Source organism: Mustela putorius, unplaced genomic scaffold (genome assembly GCF_011764305.1).
Source record: "Mustela putorius furo isolate JIRA1106 unplaced genomic scaffold, ASM1176430v1.1 tig00000166_pilon_pilon_pilon, whole genome shotgun sequence".
Classification (NCBI taxonomy): Eukaryota; Metazoa; Chordata; class Mammalia; order Carnivora; family Mustelidae; genus Mustela; species Mustela putorius.
This window is the reverse complement of record NW_025421301.1, coordinates 1,214,910-1,237,635: the sequence shown is the minus strand read 5'-3', so window position 1 is coordinate 1,237,635 and position 22,726 is coordinate 1,214,910. Positions and strand designations below refer to the sequence as shown.

At 34.6% G+C, this 22,726-nt stretch overlaps 1 protein-coding gene across 1 annotated transcript in view; it reads right to left on the bottom strand.

Moving 5' to 3' along the window:
* Window positions 1–22,726, bottom strand: part of RNGTT (RNA guanylyltransferase and 5'-phosphatase) — a 340,835-nt gene that overhangs the window by 51,846 nt on the left and 266,263 nt on the right. Inside the window, exon 14 of the mRNA XM_004766922.3 lies at window positions 12,173–12,239. Within this exon, the coding sequence (XP_004766979.1) occupies window positions 12,173–12,239 (67 nt within the window). The remainder of the gene's footprint in view (window positions 1–12,172; window positions 12,240–22,726) is intronic.

Below are 22,726 nucleotides of genomic sequence, written 5' to 3'. Positions count from 1 at the left end.
TCCAGCCAAGACAAGTTTACCAATCAATAAGAACTACAAACCTCCAGCGCTACCAGAATACAGCACATAGAATTCATGTCTTTTTCCCCATGATCCTTTAGTCTTTCAAAGTTAATTTTTAAAATTTTCTATTTCTTTTTCTGTTTTTTTTTCTTCTTTTCTTTTTCAACCAACATTTTATCAATTCCTTTTTTAAAATCTTTTTTAATTTTTATTTTTATACTCATATTTATCCCTTCATTGTTCTTAACCTTATTTTTTTAATATATATAAGTTTTTCTTTCTTTAAAATTTGGGACACAGTTTCATGTAATAGAACAAAATATACCTTAATCTAGTGTATGGCTTTGTTCTAGTCTCCAGCCTGATCACATTCTCTCCTTTTTCTTCTTCTTTTTTTTTCTTTCTTTTTTCAACCAACTTCTTATCAATTCCCTTTTAAAAATCTTTTTAAATTTTCATCTTTACAGTCATATTCCATGCCTTAATCATATTTACCTTATTTTTGTATATATAAAAATTTTTCCTTCTTTAAAATGTTGAAAGGAAGTTTCTTCTAACAGACCAAAATACATCCCAAATCTAGTGTGTGGCTCTGTTTTATTCAGCAGCCTGATCATATCCCACCCACCTCCTCTTACTTTTCTCCCTGTTTTGGGTCTCTTCTGATTTGTTTTGTGTATATTTTCCTAGGATAATTGTTACTTTTTAGCTTTTTGTTCTCTCATTCCTCTATTCTTCTCTGGACAAAATCATAAAATGGAAAAACTCCCCTCAAAAAGTAGAACAAGAGGCAGTACTGACTACAAGGGACCTAATCAATACAGACATTGGTAAGATGTTGGAACTACAGTTCAGAATGATTATAAAGATAGTAGCTGGGCTTGAAAAAAGCACAGAAGATACTAGAGAATCCCTTTCTGGAGAAATAAAAGAACTAAAATCTAACCAAATTAATATCAAAAAGGGTATTAATGAGGTGCAATAAAAAATTGAGGCTCTAACTGCTAGGATAAATGAGGCAGAACAGAGAACTGGTGATACAGAAGACCAAATAATGCAGAAAAAAGAAACTGAGAAAAACACAGATAGACAACTACTGGGTCACAAGGGGAGAATTTGAGAGATAAGTGATACCATAAGATGAAAAAATACTAGAATAATTGGGATTCTAGAAGAAGAAGGGGGGGGGCAAAAGGTATATTGGAGCAAATACAGCAGAGAACTTCCCTAATTTAGGGAAGGAAACAGGCATCAAAATCCAGAAGGCACAGAGAACCCCTCTCAAAATCAATAAATATAGGTCAACACCATCATCTAATAGTAAAACTTACAAGTCTCAACAAAGAGAAAATCCTGAAAGTAACTCAGAAGAAGGGGTCTGTAACCTACAACAGAAGAAACATTAGATTGGCAGCAGACCTATCCACAGAGACCTGACTGGCCAGAAAGGACTGCAATGATATATTCAGAGCACTAAAAGAGAAAAATATGCAGCTAAGAATACTATATCCAGCTAGACAGTTATTGAAAATAGAAGGAGAGATTAAAAAAAAAAAAAAAAAAAGCTTCCAGGACAAACAAAAACTAAAAGAATTTGCAAACACCAAACCAGCCTTACAGGAAATATTGAAAGAGGTCCTCTAAGCAAAGAGAGAGCCTAAAAGTAACAGACCAGAAAGGAACAGATATAGTATACAGTAACAGTCACCTTACAGGCAGTACAATGGCACTAAATTTGTATCTTTCAATGGTTACCCTGAATGTAAATGGTTACTCTAAATGTCCCAATCAAAAGACACAGGGTTATCAGATTGGATAAAAAAATAAGACACACTGATAATGCTGTCTGCAAGAGACTCATTTTAGACCCAAAGACACCTCCAGATTTAAAGTAAGGGGATGGAAAACTATTTATCATGCTAATGGACATCAAAAGAAAGCTGGGGAGGCAATACTTATACCAGAAAAAATAGATTTTAAACGAAAGACAATAATAAGAGTATAATAAGAGATGAGGAAGGACTCTTACTTAAAAGGTCTATCCAACAAGAAGTTCTAACAATTTAAAATATCTATGCCCCTAACATGGGAGCAGCCAATTATATAAACCAATTAGCAACAAAATCAATTATTGACAATAATACAATAATAGTAAGAGACTTTAACCACCACCACCACCCCCGCCCCCCGCCAAATGGATAGATTCTTTAAACAAAAGATCAAAAAGGAAATAAAGGCTTTAAATGACACACTGGACTAGAAGGACTTCACAGGTATTTCCAGAACATTCCACCCCAAAGCAACAGAATACACATTCTTCTCCAGTGCACATGGAACAGTCTCCAGAATAGATCACATCCTGGGTTACAAATCAGGTCTAAACCAGAATGAAAAGATGGGGATCATTCCCTGCATATTTTTAGACCACAATGCTTTGAAAGAGAATTCAATCACAAGAGGAAAACTGGAAAGAACCCAAATACATGGAGGCTAAAGAGCATCCTACCAAAGAATGAATGGGTTAACCAGGAAACTAAAGAATTTATAAAATTCATGGAAACAAAGGAAAATAAAAACACAACTGTTCAAAATCTTTAGGATACAGCAAAGGCTAAGAGAATAGTAGATAGCAATACAGGCCTTTCTCAAGAAACAAGAAAGTCTCAAATACACAACCTAACCCTAAACCTAAAGAAGCCTGGAGAAAGAACAGCAAATAAAGCCTAAACCCAGCAGAAGAAGAGAAATAATAAAGATCAGAGCAAAAATCAATGAACTAGAAACCAAAAGAACAATGGAACAGATCAATGACACTAGGAGCTGGTTCTTTGAAAGAATTAATAAGATTAATAAACCGTGGCCAGGCTTAACGAAAAGAAAAGAAAAAGGACCTAAATTAATAAAATCATGAATGAAAGACGAGAGATCACAACCAACATCAAATAAATACAAACAATTATAAGAACATATTATAAACAACTATACACCAGCAAATTTGACAATCTGGAAGAAATGGTTACATTCTTATAGAGGTATAAACTACCAAAACTGAACCAGGAAAAAATAGAAAACCTGAACAGACCCATAACCAGTAAGGAAATTGAAGCGGTCATCAAAAATCTCCCAACAAACAAGAGCCCAGAGCCAGACGGCTTCCCAGGGGAATTCTACCAAACATTTAAAGAAGAACTAATTCCTATTCTCCTGAAACTGTTCCAAAAAATAGAAATGGAAGGAAAACTTCCAAACTCATTTTATGAGGCCAGCATTAACCTGATCCCAAACCCAAAGACCCCATCAAAAAATTACAGATCAAAATCCCTGATGAACACGGATGCAAAAATTCTCACCAAAATACCAGCAAAGAAGATCCAACACATTAAAAGGATTATTCACCACAACAAGTAGGATTTATTCCTGGGCTGCCAGGTTGATTCAACATCCGCAAATCAATCAATGTGATACAATACGTTGATAAAAGAAAGAACAAGAACCATATGATATTCTCAACAGATGCAGGAAAAGCATCTGACAAAGTAAAGTATCTTTTCTTTATCAAAACTCTTCACAGCGTAGGGATAGAGTGTACATACCTCAATATTGTAAAAGTCATCTCTGAAATACCCAGAGCAAATGTCATTCTCAATGGGGAAAAACAGACAGTTTTTCTCCTGAGGTCAGGAACATGACAGGGATGTCCACTCTCACCATTGCTGTTTAATGTAGTACTAGAAGTCCTAGCCTTAGGAGTCAGACAATAAAAAGAAATAAAAGACATCTGAATTGGCGAAGAAGTCAAACTCTCACTCTTTGCAGATGACATGATACCTTATATGGAAAACCCAAAAGACTCCACCTCAACACTGGAAGAACTCATATAGGGATTCAGTAAAGTTGGAATGATATAAAGTCAATGCACAGAAATCACCTGTGTTTCTATTCCAACAACTAGGTAGAAGAAAGAGAAATTAAATAATCAATGCAATTTACAATTGCATCCAAAGCCATAAAATACTTAGGAATAAATCTAACCGAAGAGGCAAAGAATCTGTACTCAGAAAACTATAGAAATTGAGGAAGACACAAAGAAATGGAAAAACATTCCATGCTCATGGATTGGAAGAACAAATATTGTGAAAATGTCTATGCTACCTAAAGAAATCTACACATTTAATGCAATCCCTATCAAAATCCCACCCATTTTTTTCAAAGAAATGGAACAAATAATCCTAAAATTTATATGGAACCAGAAAAGACCTCGAATAGCCAATGGAACATTGAAAACGAAAGCCAAAGTTGGTGGCATCACAATTCCGAACTTCAAGCTTTATTACAAAGCTGTCATCATCAGGACAGCATGGGACTGGCACAAAAACAGACAAATAGATCAATGGAACAGAATAGAGAGCACAGAAATGGACCCTCAATTCTATGGTCAACTAATCTTTGCCAATGCAGGAAAGAATGTCCAATGGAAAAAAGACAGTCTCTTCAACAAATGGTGTTGGGAAAATTGGTTAGTCACATGCAGAAGAATGAAACTGGACAGTTTCCTTAAACCACACGCAAAAATAGACTCAAAATGGATGAAAGACCTTAATGTGAGACAGGAATCCATCAAAATCCTTGAGGACAACACAGGCAGCAATCTCTTCGGCCACAGCAACATCTTCCTAGGAACATCGCCAAAGGCAAGGGAAGCAAGGGCAAAAAGGAACTACTGGGACTTCATCAAGATAAAAAGTTTTTGCACAGCAAAGGACTCAGTCAACATAACCAAAAGACAACCGATGAAATGGGAGAAGATATTTGCAAATGGCCTTTCAGACAGAGGGCTAGTATCCAAAATCTATAAGGAACTTATCAAACTAAAAACCCAAAGAATAAACAATCCAATCAAGAATGGGGCAAAAGACATGAATAGACATTTCTAAAAAGTCGACATCCAAATGGCCGACAGACACATGAAAAAGTACTCAACATCACTTGGCATCAAGGAAATATAAATTAAAAGCACAGTGAGATACCACCTCACACCAGTCAGAATGGCTAAAATTAACAAGTCAGGAAATGACAGATGGTGAGGATGCAGGAAAGGGGAACCCTCCTACAATGTTGGTAGGAATGCAAGCTGCTGTAGCCACTCTGGAAACAGTATGGAAGGCCGCAAAAAGTTGAAAATAGAGCTACCCTATGAACCAGCAATGCACTCTACTGGGTATTTACACTAAAGATACAAATATAGTGATCCGAAGGGGCACATGCACCCCAATGTTTATGGCAATAGTGTCCGGAATAGCCAAACTATGGAAAGAGCCCAGATGTCTATCCACAAATGAACGGATAAAGAAGATGTGGTATGTGTATATAATGAAATACTATGCAGCCATCAAAAAGTGAATCTTGCATTCACAACAACATGGATGGAACTAGAAGGTGTTATGCTAAGCGAAATAAGTCAATCAGGGAAAGACAATTATCATATGATCTCATTGATATGAGGAATTTGAGAAACAAGACAGAGGATCACAGAGAAAGGAAGGGGAAAATGAAACAAGATGGGACCAGGGAGGGAGACAAACCATAAGAGACCCTTAATCTCGGGAAACAAATTGAGAGTTGCTGGAGTGGAGAGGGGCGGAGGGATGGGGTGGCTGGGTGATGGACATTGGGGAGGGTATGTGCTATGGTGAGTGCTGTGAACTGTGTAAGACTGATGAATCACAGACCTGTACCTCTGAAACAAATGATACATTATACGTTAATTTAAAAAAAAAGTTTTTTTAAAAAGAATGGTTGTAATGGAGTCATGCTATTCATTTATAGTATAGATATCTCTTGTCATGCTATAGCAAATTTCTGAATTCATTTAACATTTGTCTAAATATCTATACCCATTTTGTGTTCTTATCCTTCTCTTTTGAATCTTTATAAAATGAACCTGCTTTTTTTAAACATAGCTGTAACAAGTCTCTAACAAAAAGAACCTCTAACCACCTAGTCACCCAAACTTAGTCCTGTTATGTTAATGAGTAAGAATTCTCTTTCCTAAATATTCAAGTGAACAGTTTCCTATCTCATATAACAAAAAAATTCAACCAGTATGCTCTTAGGGAAATCAAAGCAGTTTCCATTTATTAAAGATTATATCTGCTATCTATGCTATACAACATAGTATCATTAGTTTAGTGGGAGAAAGATGAACATAACAAGTACTGTTATTTCATGTCCAAAACAAGTCAGGTACAAAGCAAGGAAGGAAGTGAACCTTACTAATCTCAAGCACTTAAAATATGATTATTTTATTGTTTTCCAATTAACTTGTACGTATTCTACTTAGGTAAGGATCAATATAGCATCTTCATAAGAATAATAAGAATTATGAAGGAACTTCAATAATTAATAAAGATAAGAAATCCTTTCACAATTTACGAGAGAAATCTTTTTCACACTTTCTCACAGTAACATCAAAAGGAAAAGGTGCCTTTATTTATTTGAGAGAGAGACACACACAATGAGAGAGGAAACACAAGCAGGGGGAATGGGAGAGGGAGAAGAAGGCTTCCCACTGAGCTGGGAGCCCGATCTGAGGCTTGATTCCAGGACCCTGGGATCATGACCTGAGCCAAAGGCAGATGCTTAATCACCTGAATCACCCAGGTGCCCTTAATGCACCTTCTTCATTAAGTTGATTATCCAGGCATAAAGGGCTGGGTGATGGGCATTAAGGAGGGCACGTGATGTGATGAGCATTGGGTGTTATACACAACTAATGAACTGTTGTACACTACAACAAAAACTTATGATGTACTATATATAGGCTAACAGAATTTAAATTTTAATAAATAAACAAATAAAGATAATGGGTTGACAAAGGATTGACCTATGTCACTGAGCTTGTTAAGAAAGTCCTGGATAAAGAAAATGTTACGTCAATAAATCAGGTGAGTGAAGGAGTAATCAACTTCATATGTATACTTAGAATATGTTTTTAAGACCTATCATACACACACACACACATATTGTTCCTGTTCCTAAATATATAATGTAAGCCTCTCACTTTTTAATAGTTATTTCAGTTCTAATAAGGAAAAACAGGATTTTCCAAACCAACGGACAGAAAAAAATTAGCTTTCAAAATGTTCCTGCAGAAACTTATTAGGATTCCTGGCTATACTGCTGAATTAGGTGAACAAGAGAGAGAGTGAGGTCTATGAAGAAATCCTTGCCAACTTGTGTTCCAGGGATATTAAAAATAGAAGAAAGCAAATGTATCTGAATGCTTGTCACTACTTAAGAAATTAGAAAAGTTTAAGAGGGTCCACAGGTTAAGATCCTGATGGTGAACTTTTGAGAGCATTTTGATTGAAATTAAATTAGTGGAGGTATTTAAAGAGGTGCTAAAGCTACAGTAACTAAAATAAGATTTTTTTTATTAAAAAATGTCAGTAATGTTACTAAACCTCCTCAGTAATAAATATTTTACATGTCTTATTCAGGCTCAGTCTATTCTGAAAAATCCTTGTTTTTCAAAGCATAAAAATACATGTCATGTATGCAGGTAGAAAGGAATTTAAACTCACACCCCTCAAGTGGAACAAGAGAAAACTTTTATAGCCAAGAAATAAATGTGAAGAAGAATCAGAGAACTAAACAAAAAACACAATACAAATTTCACAGGCCTGTCAGAAAACTTAACAAAAAATTATAACAAAAAAGGATGAACTCAAACTGTCCTTTTTATTAATTACTTTGAAGGTTCATAATATCATTCCATTTGAGAAATGGAATCTAGGATTCAATCTTTAAGTACTATTACTATAAAAATTTTTGATAAAAGATTGAATGCTTTCCCTCTAAGATCATGAACAAGGCATGGATGGTCTGTTCTTAACATTTTTATTTAACTCTGTACTGCAGATTTTAGTCAATGTAGGGAAGCAAAAGAAAGCAATAAAAGCCATCCAGATCAGAAAGGAAGAGGGGAAAACTATCTTTATTAGCTGATGATGTAATCATTTCTACAGAAAATCCTATGAAATCTAAAAAAAAAAAAAAAGAAAAAGAAAAAAAAAATACTAGCACTAATAATTGAGTATAGTAAAATTGCAGGATTTAAAGTAAACACATAAAAACTGAATCTTTATATATTAGCAATGAACAATCAGAAACTGAAATAAAAAATACTTTTATATCTAGAAAAATGTTTCTATAGTCAGTGTCAAAGTAATTACTGCCTATGTTTCTCCTAAGACTTTTATGCCTTCAGGTATCATATTTAGGTCTTTAATCCACTTTGAGTTTTTTGGTGTCTCTTGAGTAAGAAAGTGGTCCAGTTTCATTACTCTGCAATGTAGCTGTCTAGGACCATCTGTTGAAGAGACTCTCTTTTCCCCACTGTATATTCTTGCTTCCTCTGTCATAGATTAACTGATCATATAAGCATGGGTTTATTTCTGGGCTCTCTATTCTGCTGCACTGATCTATGTGTCCACTTTTGTGCTAGTACTATCCAGTTTTGATTACTACAGATTTGTAGTATATCTTAAAATCTGAGATTGCGATACCTCCAGCTTTCTTCTTCTTCTTCTAGATTGCTTTGGCTATTTGGGGTCTTCTGTGATCCATACATTGCATACATAGTATTTTTGTTCTAGTTCTATGAAAAACGCTGTCAGTATTTTGATAGGGACTATACCAAAATAACAAGCTTATGCACAGCAAAGGAAATCATCAATAAAACAAAAAGACAACCTACTATATGGGAGAAAATAGTAGAAAATAATATATAAAATAAAGGGTTAATACCCCCAAATATATAAAGAACTTCTACAATACAAAAAAAAAAAAAATCCGATTAAAAATGGGCAGGTGCCCTGAATAGACATTTTTCCGAATAAGACATACAAATGGCTAAAAGATACATGAAAAGATGCTCAACATCACTCATTATCAGGGAAAGGCAAATCAAAACTACAATGAGCTATCTATCACCTTACCCATCAGAATGACTAGACTCAAAAAGATAAGAAATAACAACTGTTCATGGGGATGTAGAAAAAAGGGAACATTTTTGCACTGCTGGTGAAAATGTGAATTGATGTAGCCACAATGGAAAACAGTGTGAAGTTCCTCAAAAATTTAAAGACATTATTGCCATATGATCCAATAATGCCACTACCAGGTGTCTACCCAAAGAAAACAAAATACTCACTCAAAAGGATATATGCACTCCTATGTTTATTGCAGTATTATTTATAATAGCCAAGATATGAAAGGAACCTAAGTGCCCATCAACAGATGAATGGATAAAGAAAATGTGATACACACACACCCACATACACAAACTCTAATATTACTCAGCCATAAAATCAATGAGATCTTGCCATCTGCAACAACATGGGTGCACCTAGAGGGCATTATGCTAAGTGAAACAAGTCAGAGAAAGACAAATACCATATGATTTCATTCATATCTGGAATTTAAGAAACAAATGAATAAAAAAAGAAACGGGAGCCTGGGTGGCTCAGTGGGTTAAGCCTCTGCCTTCAGCTCAGGTCATGATCTCGGGCTCTTGCTTGGAAGGGAGCCTGCCTCCCCCCCTCTCTCTGCCTGCCTCTCTGCCTACCTGTGATTTCTGTCTGTCAAATAAATAAATAAAATCTTAAAAAAAAAAAAGAAACAAACAAACAAACAAAAACCCAGACTCTTAAATCCAGAGAACTGGTGGTTGCCAGAGGGGAAGTGGGCTAGCAGAAGAACGAGTGAAACAGATAAAGGGGACTAAGAGTATATTTATTTTGATAAGCACTGAGTTATGTATAGCAAAGGTGAATCATTATATTGTACACCTGAAAGTAATATATTATTGTATGTTAATTATACTTCACTTCAAACTTTTCCCTGTATTTATTAATACAGAAATTACACAAAAGTCTTTATAAAAATGTTAAAAAATATTTTTATGACATCAAAAATATAAAATACCTATGGATAAATCTATTAAAAATGTACAAGGCCAATACACTGAGTCAAAATATTACTGAGAGCTATTAAAAATCTAAACAAATTGAAAAAATGTGGTCTTCATGAATTAAAATATTCAATATTATTAAATTCATTTCTCTTCAAATTGATCTATAGATTTAACATAATCCAAGTCAAAATTCCAGTGGCATTTTTAGAGAAATTGACAAGATGTTTCTAAAATGTGTGTGAAAATTAAAGGAATCTAATTAGCCAAAACAACTTCAAAAAAGAACAAAGTTTGAGGATTTATCTTATCTGTCTCCATGACTTATTATTAAGACACAATAATCAAGACATTGTGGTACTGGTGGAGGGATAGGCGCAGATAAATGGAAAAGAATAAAGAATCCAGAAATAGATTCACATACATATAGTCACTGATTTTCAACAAAGATGCAAAGGCAATTCAAGGGTGGAAAGGATAGCTTTTAAAAAATGGTTTTAGTGCTTGCTTCAGCAACACATATACTAACAAGGACAACGTGCATTTAAAAAAATAAATTAAATAACAATAAAAATGGTTTTACAACAAGTAGATATCCATGTGCCAAAAAAGCAGGGAGCTCAGCATTCCTCTATATCTTGAATTTTGAATCATATTAAAAAATTAACTCATAAATATTAAACCAAAATATTAAATCTAAAACTAGAAAGATTCTACAATATGAAGGAGAAAAATCTCTGTGACTTTGGTTAGGCAAACATTTCTTAGATCAATACCAAAAGCATGAGGCATGAGGGAAAAACTAATAAACTAAACATCAGCATTAACAAGTTCTGCTCTTTGAGAACCCTGTTAAGACAAGGAAAAGAGAAGCCATTGCTGGGGGGAAAAAAGGTGCAAATCATGTATCTGATAAAGGACTTAACATCCAGAAGATATAAGAATGCTCACAACTCGAGTAAAAACATGAAAACTTAATTCAAAAAAAGGCAGGATTTGAACACACACCACTAGGGATTTACAGATGAAAAATAAGCATGTGAGACGATGCTCAACATTATTAGGCATAACAGAAATGCAAACTAAAACTGCAGTGAAATACCACTATGTACCCATAAGAATGACTAAACTTAAAAAAAAGATGGGCGATACCAGGATATGGAGGAACTAGCACTGTCACTATTTTGGGAAAATAGTTTGGTTGTATCTTAAAAAGTTAAACATACAACTGCAATTTAACCCAGCCATTGCCAATTTAGGTATTTACCCAAGAGAAACTAAAGGATATATCCCTGCAGAGACTTGTATACAAGTGTTCGTAGTAGCCAGAAAGCAGAAACAACTGAAATGTCCATCAACAGGTGAAAAGATAAAGAAGCTATGCTCTAACATAATGGAGTACTACTCAGCATTAAAAACAATGAATTATTGTTAAGTGCAACAACATGGATGAATCTCAAAATAATTATGCTGTATTAAAGAGGCTGAGAGAGGGAGAGGGAGAGAGAGAGAGACCGGGCAAATAGTGTATACTTTCATTTATATAAAATTCTAGAAAATGCAAATTAATCTATGATGACACAAATCAGATTAGTGGTCCCCTGGGGACTGGAAGTGTAAAAAGGGCAGGAGTGAGGAATTTCAAAGAGGCACAAGAAAACTTCTGGAAGTAATGAATATGTTTACCATGCTGATTGTAGTGATGGTTTCACAAGTCGAAGCATATCAAAATCTATCAAACTGTACACATTAAATAGTGCTTTGGTCAAATTCAACTCATTACTATGGGCAAGAATATTAAAATAATCAATTCTTGGGCACCTGGGTGGGTCAGTTGTTTAAGTGTCTGCCATCAGTTCAGGTCATGATCCCAGAGTCCTGGGATGGAGTCCTGCATCAGGCCCCCTGCTCAGCGGTGAGCTTGCTTCTCGCTTCTCCCTGTGTCTCTCCCGTGTTCTCTCTCTTGCTTGTTGTTGCTCTCTCTCAAATAAATAAAATCTTAAAACACTAAATAAATAAATTAAACAATCCTCTGAAAAACTGAATTACTTGTTCAAGAGAGATAATGCAAAATGAAATCAGTAATTCACATTCATAATATTTTTGATATATTGATGGTTATTTGCAGGTTTTTGATGGGTTCTGGACAAGTGAACTACATCTAAGAAAAATATACTGGAAAATGAACAATCGTACCTTGATTTGTGCAAAGGGTCTTTCATAACCTCCAACATAGAGCAGACCAACATTCTGAGGAAGTAACCTACAAAACAAAAACAAAGCATATTATTTTGAAAACATTCTTCCTTATATAAAAAGCTCATATAATCATCATAATTTGTATACCAAATAGATACTGTGAAAAAGCTATCTTTGCAGTTATTCTTGTCTTCTGCTCTATGAGATAGCTGAGAAATAATCCTTTTTTTAACTAATTTGGAAATAGGCTGTCACAGGAGGGTACTTCTCTTTTTTGTTTGTTTTTTTATTCAAGTATAATTAACATACAGTGTTACATTAGTTTCCGGTATACAATGTAATGATTCAAGAAAAATTCTTATACTTTAGAAAATAGTAGTAAATGCTGAGAATGGAAACTTAGATGTAGAATAGTTTAACATATTAGTAATTCTGGCAAAATTACTAAATAGTATTCTGGGAAAAAACTAAAAGAAGTAATGCATGTATTTAAAAAACTGTAAGGATTAAATTCAAGAAACACTCATTGTACACCTATACTATGTACTGTAGGAGATAATACAAACCTAAATAACTCAGTCCCAAAAATATAAAGGAAAACCAGATACATAAATAAATAATGCTACCAAAAGGCGGTCTCTGATAAGGGCAATATACATGTATTTGCCACTGCAAAATAGTGGAATAAAAGGTACTTGCTATCAAGGGAGCTGGAAAAGTTCAAATAGGTGAGATCTGGTTCAGTCTTAAAGAGTGGGTAAGGCAAAGGGAGAAATTTAAACAAGTCGTGAAAATGTAGAAGATCTGAGACAAAAAGTAGACAAGTATGGCTAGAGTGAGGGATAATTTAGTTGAAGATGAAAACCCAAAGGAAGTTTGGAATAAACTATGAAGAATGTCAAATGCCATATCTTTATTTTATAAGCAATATGAAGTCATATTTCTGTAAGATGTACTTAGTTCTTATAAAAAAAATACACATGAAAATAAAAAGCAAACCATACAGAGCGTTAAAAAAATTAGTAAGTTACCTTCTAGGACTCCTCCTTCCCTTCCTATTTCCACTTAAAAGAGAGCTATCATTCCTGACTGCATTAAACAATGTGAATGAAACACCATCATTTGAACTGTGCTTGTGGAGCATATAGTGGTACAGGGTATGAGAAGAACATAAACATTCTTATGATTATCTCATTTTCTTTTATCATAGATCTTTTCTCAATGGACACTAACCCCCTTCTTAACCTTAGTGTACATAAAGAATATGAAAAAACTTTGCCTATACTCCTTGCCTACAGGAACCAGGCCAAAACAAATCTCAGAGCTAGGTAATGAAAATTAATAGCATTTTACAGCAGGTAAAAAAATGATCTCAAGGATGACTGTATAATTCTATTGCATGAATCTGAAAATGAAACACTGAGTAGTATTTAAAGTGAACAGAAGACTATAAACTCAAAACAACCTTATGAAAATTTCTCAGGATACCATATTGGTCTAATCATAAAAAATCAGAACACAAGATTATCACAACCATCCGTTTAAATTTAGTTAGTGACTTCAAAAATTCTACTTCAGTAATTCCAGGATATGAATTTCTTCATATTTTAACTTCTCTGAAAACTGGATGCCTCTGATATTCTTTTTTTTTTTTTTTAAGATTTTATGTATTTATTTGACAGAGAGAAATCACAAGTAGATGGAGAGGCAGGCAGAGAGAGAGAGGGAAGCAGGCTCCCTGCTGAGCAGAGAGCCCGATGCAGGACTCAATCCCAGGACCCTGAGATCATGACCTGAGCCGAAGGCAGCGGTTCAACCCACTGAGCCACCCAGGCGCCCCTGCCTCTCATATTCTATGGTATCTTATAATCACTGTTTCCATTGACTCAGTCTAGGAAGACTAAGAAAGCACACTCTCAAAGCACCTTAGATTTTATGAAATAAGGTAGATAGACATTCAATCTCCCAGAAACATTCTTGGTCCTCGACATTCTTTAAAGGCTCATAAAGCATTAAAGGCTACTGAAAGAATGTTAATAGCTGATGAACACCATCTTGATCAAATCAAGTTAGCAAAAAGCTACTTAATTTTGAAATATAAGTGATACTTGCAGTACTTCATTTTAGCATGGTGTTGAAGGTCATAAACAGGACTAAAGGCATTTGTTCACCAAATATAAGTAGAAAGCATAGGCAATTTCTCTAAACCTCAATTGTGAAATGGAGAATTTCTTAACATATAAGAAATTAAATCTCACAAATCATTGCCAGTACCACAGTTTAATGTTAGTTATATATAGCAGTGGTAATTTATTTCCTATATAACAAATGTTCACAAAAACCTTAATAAACCCCCTTCAGAAGTAAGAATAGTCACTGTTCATACAAATAAAGATGCTAGAGAAAAAAGAGAATAAAAGCTGGCTGACATTTAAAAATCAATATGCTTCTAATTACTATGCCTATGCTTTTCAGGAAGCTCGCCAATATACCATTTAGTGTGCCCCTCTTTCTCCAACTTGCCTATCTAACAGCTACCTTTCCTTAAACAAGAAATTTCTTTAATATATCAATTATGTAGCATATACATGTTTCACTTTTCAAATACTGTTCTCTCTCATTCATATACCTATTATTACCACAGATTATATTACTACCATCAACTGAGTGGGTTTTAATATGTACTATAATCTAAATGCCTGCTATGCACAAAATAACACTCTGAAAACACTTTTAAGATGGGACATTTCTTTAACCATTTTTACATTTCAAAAAATTATTTTACCAAATTGTATACATAATTGTTGTCAAATAATAGACCATTTTATGGTGACAGGGTGCTTGCATATAATAAAGCAATCACACATTTTAAATCCCCAGAGTAGGGCGTTAATTCAGCACTGATAAGTGAATTCATACGTATATGTTAAAATAGAAAACCTGACTCATTTAGTACTAGATAATTGCTTTGCCCTTAAGTTACATGAACATTAACATAACCTTTATACAAATGCTAGCAACTCCTAAAATATTTGCTTGTAACTAAATACTTCTGTGGTGTGGCTATCAAAGAGGGAAATAGCAGGGCACCTGGGTGGCTCAGTTGGTCAAACATCTGACTCTTGATCTCAGAGTCATGAATTCAATCCCCAGTCATGAATTCAATCCAGGCTGAGGGCAGAGCCTACTTAAGGAGGAAGAAAAAAAAAAAAAGAGGAAAGTAGAAATAAGACAGCAATCAGCAGTAAGAGAGCAATAGGCATGTGGGCAGGAGAATCAGGGATAGACCTCTTAAGAGTTTTTGAAAAGGTAAACACAGGTAAGACTAATGTTCATTTTGCTTCAAATTCCCAAATACAATATTAACAAATACCTATCCTGGAAAGAATGCAATAAAGTTATTTTCAGAAAAGTTTCTCACATAAAGGAAAAAAAAACTTGTCAGGTAATAAAATGAACATTATTTAAAAGGACCTCACTCACTATAATCTAATGATATATCAGATATTTTAAAAAGTTTTAAAAGGAAACTGAGTCTATAATTGCTTCAAATCAAAAATTTAAAAAAATAAAAATAAGCTAAATAACTCAAAATTAACTACTCTGTCTATAGCCCATAATTACAACATTTGTTAATAGATATGTCTTTCAACTGCAATAAAATATCCTGCGCGGGGAGCACAGCTTGTTTGTTTGTTTATTTGTTTTTAAGACAGAAAGCATGAACATCCAAGAAGAGCAGTGGTTGGGGGGGGGGCAGAGGGAGAGGGAGAGAAAGGATCTTAAGCAGGCTTCAAGCCCAGTACAGATCCTGACCTGAGTCGGAGTCAAGAGTCAGTTGCTTAACAGACTTTGCTACCCAGGTGCCCCAAAATTTACAGTATCTTTAAAGCTAATTTACATAAAATCCTACTTCTCAGAGAAACTGCATCTGATATATCAACTACTAGAGAAAATGAGAATGCAAATACAAGAATTCAGTTAGAATTCAAGAACATAAAAATTACCAGAAAATCTCCATGTTTAAAATGATAGAAATACATCAATAAATAACTTCTAGGACAGAAAAGATATCCCAAAGGAAAGTATCAAATATTTTTAACTAGATAACAAAATAACAATATATCAAAACTTGTAAGATATAGCTAAATCCAACTTAGATAAAAACTTATAACCTAAACCGTATATGTCAAAAAAAAAATGCTGAAAATCAGTGAGTTAGCAACCACCTCAAGAAATTAGAAAAACACCACTAAATTAAACCCAAAGAAAAAAGAACAAAATAAGTTGAAATTCATGAATAGAAAATATACACTAGATAGGACTGAAAGATTAAAAATGGTTTCTTCTAAAAGAATAATTAAATTGATAAATCCTTAATGAGACTGACAAATAAAAGATAAAGCACAAACAGTATCAGGAATAACACAGAGAACACAGCCTACATATACTAAAAAACAAGAGGATATCATAAACCCCCTTACACCAACAAGTTTGAAAACTGAGACTAGAAAAACTTCCAGAAAAATACAGTGAAATAAAACTGACCTAAGAAAAAAAGCAGAGTATCTTACTTGTCCTACTGTAAACATTTTTAACGATCTCCCCAAAGAAAGCAAAAGGTCTAGATGGATTCTTCAGCAAATTCTACCAAACATTTAAGAGAAAATTAATTGTAATCATATACAAATTTTTCCAGAAAATAGAAGGAATATTTATATTTTAACTAGTCAGCATAACTCTGACACTCAGATATGAAAAAGCAATGTTGATCAAGAAAGATAGAAAAGACAAGCAAGAGACCAGGGGAAAATGTTTGCAAGAGGACTTTTACCCAAAATATTAAAGAACTTTTTAAATCTCAACAATAAGAAAACAAGCAACCTAATTAAAAAATGGCCAAAGACCTAAACAGACATCTCGCTAAAGATATATATGGCAAGTAAGCATAAAAAAAGATGCTCAACATCACAAGTCACTAGGGAAATGAATATTCAAATGAGATACCACTATACACCTATCAGAATGACCAAATCCAAAACACTGATACCAAAGAATGTGGAGCAACAAGAACTGTCATTCATCACTGGTAGAAAGATAAAATGTAGAAGAACAGTTTGGCAGTTTTTTATAAAACTAAACATATTCTTACCATATGATCCAGCATCACACTCCTTGGTATTTACCCAAATGAGTGAAAAACTTATGTCTACCTAAAAACCTAAGAGCTAGGTAATAATAACAGAAGAAACTATGTGCTCAAAGAGAGGGAATATATGGGAACTCTCTATTTTATGCCCAAATATCTGGAAACTAAAACAGTTCTAAAAAAAAAAAAAGTTTATTTTCTTTAAAAAATGCAATGTTGATGGTACAAAAAAGGAATTGTATAGGTCAACTTCTCTCATGAACAAAAATGCAAAAAGGAGGAAGTAAGGAAAGGAAGCCCTAAATAAATGAAATGAGAGAATGTATCATGTTCATGGATAGGAAATCTCAATGATGAATATACTTAATGCAATGTTAATAATCCTGACAGAATCTGAGAAACTTAATAAGCTCATTATAAAATATACATGGGAAAGTAAAAGAACAAAAATATCAAAGATTCTCTCCTAAAGAAGAACATAGTGAGGAGACTGAGTCCATTAGCTACCACAACTTCTTCCTATTCTTACAAAGCTACAGCATTAAAGAAAATGTGGTATTAGCATGGGACAGGCAAAAACACCATGGAATATAACAGAGAATCTAGAAACAGACCTACACATAAACAAACACTTGATTTACTAAAGGTGGCACTGCGGGATGGTGGGAAAAAACCTTCCATGTGTTAGAAGGGAAACAAACCTGAGTAAATTCCTCTTAAATTTTAATGTTACAAAAAAATATTGGTAAATCATATTATATAAAATTTTCAACAAACCATCAGGGCAAAAATAGTATAAATAAAGTCAAAAGATACCTGACAAACTATGAGAAAACATTTACATTTGCAGTATACACTACAGAGAAGAAACCAATAATTCTATTATTTAAAAACTCAAAAACTATAAGGGAAAAGGGCCAAAAACCTGTTGGAACAATGAGAACAAGACATAAAAAGGCAATACACACACACACACACACACACACACGTACACAAGTACACATGCCAAAATAAAAGGGGGGGGGACATTAAGAATATACAAAAATATTCCAACTTACTAGTAATTAGAGAAATACATCTTAAAATAGCATTGAGATACCATTTTCCAACCTATCAGACTGGCAAAAATTAAAACATATGGAGAATGTATTCTGTTGGCTAGCCTGGGGGAAACAAAAGTTCTCAGATACTGTTGAAAAAGCAAACTAGGACAGTGGTCATGGAGGGAAACTTGACAATATCTAACAAAACCACATATGCACTTAGCTTTTGACCTAATAATCTCTCTTCTAACAATATGCCTTGAAAATACACCTCCAAAAATGCAGAAATACACATGTACAAGGCTATTCACTGCACACTATTGGTATGCAAAATACTGGAACAACCTAAGTACACAGCAGAGTAGGTAAATAAGTTACAGTAAATCCACACAATGGAGAAACATGTACTATAAAAAATAATGAGGAAGATCTCTAATTACTGATAGGAAGAAATTTCTAAGATATGCTTACTGTTAAGTAAAAAAGGATATACAGTATGTTACTCTTTTTGTTTTAAGACTTTAAAGACTTTTAAGAGAGAAAGTGTGCAAGTGGGGAGAGGGGCAAAGGGAGAGAAAAAGGGAAAGAAGCAGACTACACAGAGCACAGAGCCTGACATGGGGCTGGATCTCAGGATTCTGAGATCAAGACCTGAGTTGAAATCAAGAACTGGAGGGCACCTGGGTGGCTCAGTGGGTTAAGCTGCTGCCTTTGGCTCAGGTCATGATCTCAGGGTCCTGGGATCAAGTCCTGCATCGGGCTCTCTGCTCAGCAGGGAGCCTGCTTCCTCCTCTCTCTCTGCCTGCCTTTCTGCCTACTTGTGATCTCTGTCAAATAAATAAATAAAATCTTAAAAAAAAAAGAAATCAAGAACTGGACAATTAACTAACTGAGCCACCCAGGTGCCCCTATAGTATGTTATTCTTAATGTAAAAAAAGAAAAAATATTAGAAAATATTCATGTAACTGTTCATTTGTGAAAAAAGATTTCAGGAAAGCTAAAATAGAAACTTTAAAGGTTGTCTTCATGTAGGGGGTAGGTATTATAGTGAATGAAGGACAATTTTATGAGAATACCTTTTTGTAAAGTCATGACTAATATTTTTTTTAAGATTTATTTATTTATTTATTTATTTGAGAGAGGGAGAGAGAGCATGAGCAGGGGGAGGGATAGAGGGAGAAACAGACTTCCTGCTGAGCAGGGAGCCCGATACAGGGGCTCAATTCCAGGATTCTGGGATCATGACCTGAGCTGAAGGCAGATGCTTAATAGACTGAGCCACCGAGGTGCCCCAAGTCATGACTATTATAACCATGATAATGTTTCATATACCACATAAATAAACAAATACATAAACAAATATGTAAATAATCAAAATCAACCAAAATGTTGAGGGAAACCAAAACAGAATAAAAACAACTGTATTACAAATAAATAACATCCCACGTTAAGGGGGATGGGAATGAAAAAGATTTTTAAAGTAAGTTTAGAAAGAGTATTTTTTTTTTAAAGATTTTATTTATTTATTTGACAGAGAGAGATCACAAGTAGGCAGAGAGGCAGGCAGAGAGTGAGAGAGGGAAGCAGGCTCCCCGCTGAGCAGGGAGCCCGATGCGGGACTCGATCTCAGGACCCTGAGATCATGACCCGAGCCGAAGGCAGCGGCTTAACCCACTGAGCCACCCAGGTGCCCCTAGAAAGAGTATTTTGACTATATTCCACTGTACACAAATATAGCCCTTGAGCTAGTAAACTTGTTTCTCATAGGCATGTGGGTTAGTAATTCTAAATATGTTATATGTATACTAGAATTTAACAAACAAGTAAATACATCATGTATAAAGAGATGCAGGTTTCTCACTGTACAAAGAGTTACACATAAGCAAAGGGGAAAAGCTAGAATTGACATTATGATGCTGGATTAGAGTCAGAAGTATTAGCAGGAATTTATAGCTTTTAATATATTCACAGATGGATAAAGAAATAAATATAAATGTGTGTGTAGGTGCATGTTAGTATATGATACATTCCTAGTTCTGACAACAGAGAGGGCCTATAATGACACTAAGCAGCAATGACTAGACTGAGGATCTAGATTTTTTCCTACCATTCACCACACACACACACACACACACACACACACACACACTGCACACTACACACTACACACTACCCACACAGTGGAGTCCTTGGAGAAATGGCTGACTCCTGAACTGCAGGAGGGAAACTACAAGAAGAACCTGGAACATCTATGGAACGAGAAAGTAAAGAAATGCTGAAAAATAATGAGAGACTGTCAAAAAGACACAGAAGCCAAACTGAAGAAGTTCTTAACGACCAAAGCCAAAACAGCAACATAAAATGAGAGTCCTGGATTATAATCCATAGAGTAAAATACTCTTAAATCCTTACTGATATAAACAAACATATGAGGAAGGGGGGACAGTTCTTCTTTATAGTAAAATTCCCACTGACAGACTAAAAAAGAATGAGGGAAATTGAAATTCACCATTATTTGGAATATTCACCAAATCAAAACTGAAAAACACCACAGTGATGATTTTTGTAGGCAAAAGCCAATGAAAGGATGTTAGAACTAGAAGATGAAAATTTAATGAGAAACCTGATATTTGAATAGTCTCAAAGCTTCCCCTCCAGAAAACACTTATTAATTACAAAGAAAATATAGCAACTTTAGTGAAACCTAACCAAGTAATCAAATCTGACATCACAGTAGTAAGATTTATCAACGTGCCCTCCCCTTACCCAACACCATAAAACACACTGAGAAAGACAAAATATCACTTTCATGGTGTTCCTGCCAAAAGTACAGAAAAAGATCAAACTAAGGGACAACACTTGACCAATATTTTCCAAAAAGTGTCAAGATCATGAAAAACAAAAATGAGATATTATCACAGATTTGATTAAAGAGACATGAAAACTAAACACAATGTGGAATCCTGGATGAGAAAAAGAATATTAGTGAGGAAACTGACAAAATTATATTAAGGAATGTAGTTAAGTTCATTGTGTTGTACTAACATTTATTTCCTGATGTTGACAATAGGGGAAAACAATGTGAGAGATATACAGGAATACTCTGCACTATTTTTGGAACTTTCCTATATGTCTAAAATCATTTTAAAATAAAAAAACCTTAAAAACATGCCATGAGACAACATTGATGGACCTGGAGGGTACTACACTAAATGAGTTAGAGAGAGAAGGATTTGATTCACATGACTTCATTTATATGTGGAATCTAAATGGGTGATGGGGTATTAAGGAGGGCACTAGTTATTCTAGTGAGCGCCAGTGTTATATGTAAAGGATGAGTCTCTAACTTCTACTTCTGAAGCTGATACTACAATATGTTAACTAACTGGAATTTTCTTTTTTTAAAGATTTTATTTATTTATTTGACAGAGATTACAAGTAGACAAAGAGGCAGGGAAGCAGGCTCCCTGCTGAGCAGAGAGCCCGATGCAGGGCTTGAGCCGAAGGCAGAGGCTTTAACCCACTGAGCCACCCAGGTGCCCCAACTAACTGGAATTTAAATAAAAACTTGAAACAACAAATTTAATTAAAATAAAATTTAAAAACAAACAAAACAGATTCTTAAATACAGAAAGCAAACTGATCGTTGCCACAAGGGAGTCACGTGGGGGAATGGACAACATAATTGAAGGAGATTTAGAGGTATAAACTTCCAGTTACAAATAAGTCATAGAGATGAAAAGTACAGCATAGGGAATATAGTCATTAATAATGTAATAATGTTGTATGGTGATTACACTTACTGTGGTGAGCACTGAGTAATATGTACAATTGTTTAATCAGTATGTTGTATACCTGAAATTAATATAACATTGTCCACTATAGTTGAAAGAAAGAAAGAAAGAAAGAAAGCCCCCCATACCACACCCAAAAGTTAATTCAAAATAGATTGAAGAACTGAATGTAAGACCTGGAACAATTAAACTCCCAGAAGAAAATATAAAAGCCCCTTGGCATCAGTCTTAGCAATGATTTTTTTTTTTTTCAAGATTTTGTTTATTTATTTGACAGAGACTCACAAGTAGGCAGAGAGACAGGCAGAGAGAGAGAGAAGGGGAAGCAGGGTCCCGCTGAGCAGAGAGCCTGATGCAGGGCTCGATCCCAGGACCCTGGGATCATGACCTGAGCTGAAGGCAGAGGTTTTAACCCACTGAGCCACCCAGGCACCCCTTAGCAATGATTTTTTGACACCAAAAGCAAAGGCAACAAAAGAAAAAATAAACAAGTGGAACTACATCAAATTGAAAAGCTTCTGCACAGCAAAGGGAACAATAAACAAAATAAAAAGAGAACCTACA